The 5,816-nt window shown below is 32.6% G+C and overlaps 1 protein-coding gene across 2 annotated transcripts; it reads left to right on the top strand.

Moving 5' to 3' along the window:
* Nucleotides 1-1,179: 1,179 nt before the first annotated feature.
* LOC105114789 (casein kinase I isoform delta-like) lies at nt 1,180-5,559 on the top strand. 2 transcript variants are annotated; one of them, XM_011011474.1, is made up of 14 exons: nt 1,180-1,539; nt 1,653-1,693; nt 1,860-1,929; nt 2,111-2,259; nt 2,342-2,437; nt 2,530-2,600; nt 2,820-2,881; nt 3,002-3,065; nt 3,146-3,230; nt 3,321-3,447; nt 3,578-3,656; nt 3,763-3,833; nt 4,409-4,548; nt 5,008-5,559. In XM_011011474.1, exons 1-14 carry the CDS (start codon nt 1,464-1,466, stop codon nt 5,287-5,289), a joined length of 1,413 nt encoding a protein of 470 aa, XP_011009776.1. In that variant the 5' UTR covers nt 1,180-1,463; the 3' UTR covers nt 5,290-5,559. The 2 variants fall into 2 exon arrangements, with proteins under 2 accessions (XP_011009776.1, XP_011009775.1); XM_011011473.1 differs by having other exon boundaries at nt 1,181-1,539; nt 3,578-3,660; nt 3,767-3,833.
* The last annotated feature ends 257 nt before the right edge of the window (nt 5,560-5,816 follow it).

Raw genomic sequence — 5,816 nt, 5'->3', positions numbered from 1 at the left:
CTTTACTTTAGATTTATAAATCAAATATTAGATTCATTAATATAATGTTATATAAATATTAAAGATAAATAAGTCTTTATTAATAATATATATTTACATAAATATAATAATATCATGTGTAACCCACCAACTAGCCTTATTCTTATTATTGCTCTTTATTTTGTTTGTGATAGTTTTTAGAATTAATTTTTTTCATTCTCCCATAAATTTTTTCCTATCAAATTTGTACTTTATTTTTTTAATTGCTATTTTTTTTTACTATGACAATTTTATATATTTGATATTTTTTCCGATTTCATCTTTCAATATTAAATTGGTTGGGAATAAGCAAGTTTCCTAAATTGAATGGGTGAGCTTAGGTCTGGAATTTAATGGATTACAAGTTTGAGAGATTAACTTATGTTTAGAATGTTCACTCGAGTTTGCCTTTTTTTAAGCTTTTTTTTTTTAATTTTAGTTTCAGTTTAATTATTTTTTATTTTATTTGTTTTTTTATTGAATTATTTACTGATTTTGAATATGATTCTGATTATTTTATCCTTTAATATTAAATTGTTTGGTGATTAAAATTTATAGTTTTATTCAAGTGTTCACCAAGAATACCTTGATTTGGTAAAAAAATTTGTTATTGTCAATATTTTTTATTTTCACTATAATTTTTACTCATATTATTAAATTGATTAAATTTATTTAACTTAGTTGAGTTAATGACTCGAGTCTTTTTTTTTAAAAGTACTTGCTTTGTTTTAATATTCTTTTATATTAAAAAAAATAAGTTGTATAATAGTTAGCGTAAATCATCAATCTTTTATATATATATATATATATATATATATATAGTTAGCAATGCAACTAACTGCATGTTTGTAATTTTTTTTTATAATTTTAAATTATTTTAATATACTAATAATAAAAATAAATTTTAAAAAATAAAAAATATATTACACTAATATGTTTTTTTAAAATTAAAAAATTATGGTTGCTATAATTCTATATACCCTTTACTACCTAAAATAATAATAATAATAAGTTTCGCTTTAAATATACAGAGCAGCGGTGGGCACACCAGAACTAGCGTTATCATACTACATTACTTAAAAACAACTAGTGATCAACAACAAGAAGAAAAAAAAGAAAGAAAAGAGAATGCCTCCTCTCTCTCCCTCTCCGTCTTTCTCTCTCTCTCTCAAAACAAAATTAAGGAGATAGAAAAATTAAAAAAAAAAAAAGGAGAGAAGAAATTTTCCTTTATTATTCCCCGCCCACCCTACCAGTTTTTTTTTTTTTTTTTGCCTTCCTTCATATCCCAATCTCCCCCCCGATGTTCTATTAGATTTTCCTTAGCATCACCGTCACTGTCTCTCTCTCTTAATTTGTTTCTTTGTTAATTAAAATTAAGGAGATTAGGGTTTCAATAACTTTTATTGTTAACAACAATAAGAGAGATTAAAGAGAATTTGAACATGGAGCCACGTGTCGGCAACAAGTTTCGTCTTGGTCGCAAGATCGGTAGCGGATCCTTTGGAGAGATCTATCTCGGTATATATTCTTCTTCTTCGTATTCTTCTATTTTTTTTAAATACTTCTATTAATTCTGTTTTTATTTTTTGTAATTCATCTATTATTTTGTATTGATTGTTTTTGTTTTACAGGTGCTAATATTCAGACCAACGAAGAGGTTGCAATCAAGCTTGTGAGTTTTATTTTTTAATTAAATTTGGCCTTTTTTTTAATTATTTCAATTAGTGTGGGTTTTTATAAGATTAATTAATGATGATAAATTCATTAATCAGTTTTGAGAAATTTGTGGATTTGATATTTTTAGTCTTCATTATTAATTACGTTTTACTCATACATAGGAAAATGTCAAGACAAGGCATCCTCAATTGCTGTATGAATCCAAGTTGTACAAAATGCTGCAGGGAGGAAGTAAGGACCGACCTCTTCCTCTTATGTCTCCAGTTCTGTCTTTTTTAAATAAAAAAGAATTAAATTGGTGCAAAGAGCGTGGAGAGCCGACCCCAACTGCTTGGATTAAGGGTTTCTTGTTGCTGTGGCTATTGTTTCTTTTGAATTTTGATATTTAGCTACTTAATTGTAACTTTTGCAGCTGGAATACCGAATGTTAAATGGTTTGGCGTTGAAGGCGAGTATAATGTCCTTGTCATGGATTTACTGGGACCTAGTCTTGAGGATTTGTTCAACTTTTGCAGTAGGAAGCTGTCTCTGAAGACTGTCCTCATGCTTGCAGATCAGATGGTGGGATTTTATTTCGCTTCTTCTTTGGTATCCTGTGCTCTACATCGGTCATTTGTACTGAGAGTTTTGATTTTCCTGTCAGATTAATAGAGTTGAATTTGTTCATTCCAAATCCTTTCTTCATCGAGACATCAAACCAGACAACTTTCTGATGGGATTAGGGAGGCGTGCTAATCAGGTCTTGGGTTGGCACCTGTTCTTATGTGGATTTCTTTTTCTTGGTGGTTGTTCTATGCTTGACCCTGATATTTAATATTTAGTTGTGTTTAGGTCTATGCCATTGACTTTGGTCTAGCCAAGAAGTATAGAGACACTTCAACACATCAACACATTCCTTACAGGTTAATCATTTGCAACTTCAATTAGATTATTTTAGTGCATATTATCAATTTATATAGCACTGCAAAAGGTATAAGTTATTGTTCTTCATCTGTTTGACCTAGTTTCTATGGTTTTTTTATATCGGATGGTTTAGGGGGCACTTTCTGATGTACGGTGCTAGAAATCAAATTTTACACAAATAGTCATTAATTTATATTTCAAGTTTTTGTAAATTGCAGAGAGAATAAAAATTTGACTGGAACTGCAAGATATGCTAGCATGAACACTCACCTTGGCATTGGTAAAGATTATGACAACATTTCAATTCCTCACCCCCTTTGTGTTTAGGATGTTGACTTGATAGATGCCAGTTATAAAATTAATGTTTCCTGATTGCTTTACTTGTGTTTTTTTTTTCTAGAGCAAAGCCGCAGGGATGATTTAGAATCTCTTGGATATGTTCTTATGTATTTCTTAAGGGGAAGGTGAACAATCCTGTCCCCCAATTTATCTTACTTCATCCTTGTTGTATATATGATTTTGTTGTGACCCCATCTGGTTATAGTCTTCCATGGCAGGGACTAAAAGCCGGTACAAAGAAGCAAAAATATGAAAAAATCAGTGAAAAGAAAGTTTCAACTTCTATTGAGGTATGCAGATGTTTCATGATAATGTGTTGATTTGTATTGTAAACATTCATCATATATAACTGGTTTGAAAGGAGACTGAATTCTCATCAGGCCTTGTGTCGGGGTTATCCTACGGAATTTGCATCCTATTTCCATTACTGTCGGTCACTTCGTTTCGATGATAAACCAGATTACGCTTACCTGAAACGACTCTTTCGTGATCTTTTTATTCGTGAAGGTTTGAATTTTGCTGTTCAATGTTTACTTTAAGATATTGTATAGACCCAAGAGCTATGATGGTAATACAAATAATTTTTTGAAACCATCTTACGATTTTCCTAATGAGAGATTTTTTTTTCTTGCTTTAGGTTTCCAGTTTGACTATGTTTTTGATTGGACAATTTTGAAATATCAGCAATCACAGATTGCTAATCCTCCTACTCGTGCCCTTGTAAGTGACAGCCTTCTTGTTATTGTTCTGTTGGCTTCTAGCCTTTGACTGATCATCTGTATAATCCTGCTTTTTTGTTTGACTTGGTGTATTTATTCATCTACAGGGCCCTGGTGCTGGACCAAGCTCTGGCATTCCTCCTCCTGGTGCTAATAATGCTGATAGGCAGTCAGGTAGACGTGTTGCTGCTTGATGGCGAACAAACTGAAGATTTTGGATTTATCATGACTCTTTCATTGGGGATTGTTTGATATTTTTATTTTATTATTTATTTATTTATTATTATTATTATTATTATTCTTTTCTTTTCTTTCTTTTTTTTTTTTTTTTTTTTTTTTGGGGGGGGGGGGGGGTTAGAGGTATCAGATGATTTCCCACTTGGCTTTTTTATATAGTTTTAATTGGGATCATGTTTTATTCATACTCAGTATAGCTGAGTTTGGCTTCTACTTGTATTTTTTGTTTTTTCATTTCTAGGTTTTCTTAGTATATTTGGTGACTATGTGGGAGAACCTATCATGTGTTTTATGGGAGTAGAGTTTTGACATTTGATATTTAATTAATTTCTCCCCATCTTTTTGTTTTTATTGTTGGTTTCATTGTCCTCTGTTTTCTCGTCCTCGTCTTCTCCTTGCACAATTTTTTACATCTCATGCGTACTATTTCATTCAAAGCTTTTCCTTATGATTTTATTTTGTGCATTCGAATGCATAGGAGAATGTCATTTTGGGTTTTCACTTAACCACAGGTGGGGAAGAAGGTAGACCTGGTTGGCCTTCAATAGATCATGCTCGAAGGAGAAACTCTGGACCTATTGTGAATTCTGGAAATTTATCAAAACAAAAGAGCCCTGTTGCAGATGATCTATCTCTTTTGAAAGATGTAGCGGTATGTTCTGCATTGCATCTGCTCATGATGGCCTGTATTAATCAAATGCAAATGCCATTCTATATTGTAGATAGATGAATAAATCTTCAAATGTAATTGCTAGGATTTCCCTTAGCCTGCATGTTTTTCTTCTATAATTTCTGGATCAAGATTGTTTTCTTTAGATGAGTATGGACATAAATGCCAGGCATTACTTATTCCAGAAAGAGTTCATTTGAACCTTTTTTATTTTCAATTGAATACATTCCATATCGTGGTGTGTGGTTGGTATCTCAATTGTGTCAAAATGCATGATTGCTGCATGTTGCCAGGTGTGGGTTTTCAGATGTACCATACTTGTTGAATCATTTCCACCATGTTTGAACAAACAACTGTTCCGCTTACTGTTTAGAAACTTTTCCAGTGTTTTGGTGGTCTGTTATTTGATAGTTGATCTAGTGTGTGCTTGGGCCTGTGCAGGTGTCCAGCGCAAATTTGTTGCGGTCTATTGCATCATCAAGGAACCCTGTTGTCTCCAGTAGTCGTGGTGCAGCCCTTGGGAATGATTCTGATCCTTCTCGTCCTCGCACAACAGATGCAAGCTTTGCAGTGCTTCAGAATGGGCAAAGAAGTTCAGCTGCTTTATCTTCAGAGCAGAAGCATTCGTCTTCTGGGAGAAATACCAACATAAAGACTTTGGAGTCGACTCTTAAGGGCATTGAGAGTTTGCACGTCAATATAGAAGGAAGGTTACATCATTAACCGATGTCAATCACAAATGCTTCCTGCTGTAAATTTATAATCGGATACTGTTGTTGCATATTGAGTGATGTGTTGTCTTGCTAACCTGTGCAGTGCATGGGGACAGTTCTATTTTTGAAAAAAAAAAAAAAAAACTCTAATGTGGAAGATATCTAAAGTTTGTGGATGTAAAATATATTTTCCTCCGATCGTTTGTAATTGATGTGGTCATAAAATTACAGCACCCTTCCAAAAAATCGCTGGCATAAACTATGCTTTTCTGCTTGGTAATCGTGTGCTTAGTCTTCTGCGCGTGTTATTTGTGAATCATTCATAACTTTGCTCGATGGTTTCTACTGGATGATTGATCAGCTTTGTGCCGCGAATTTCCGACCAGAAAAATGAAAAAGTGGCGTTACCAGCAGGTTTACCGTCTGTAAGTAAATTATTAACTCAAAACTAGGCTTAGCTAGTCAATGGTTTTCAAATTAAATTATATGGGGTTTAATATTTTCTGTAAAAGTACTAGAGTTGACAACAGTCTTTCT

The sequence above is a fragment of the Populus euphratica genome, unplaced genomic scaffold (assembly GCF_000495115.2).
Source record: "Populus euphratica unplaced genomic scaffold, PopEup_1.0 scaffold580.1, whole genome shotgun sequence".
Lineage (NCBI taxonomy): Eukaryota > Viridiplantae > Streptophyta > Magnoliopsida > Malpighiales > Salicaceae > Populus > Populus euphratica.
This window is presented reverse-complemented; position numbering and strand designations above follow the sequence as displayed.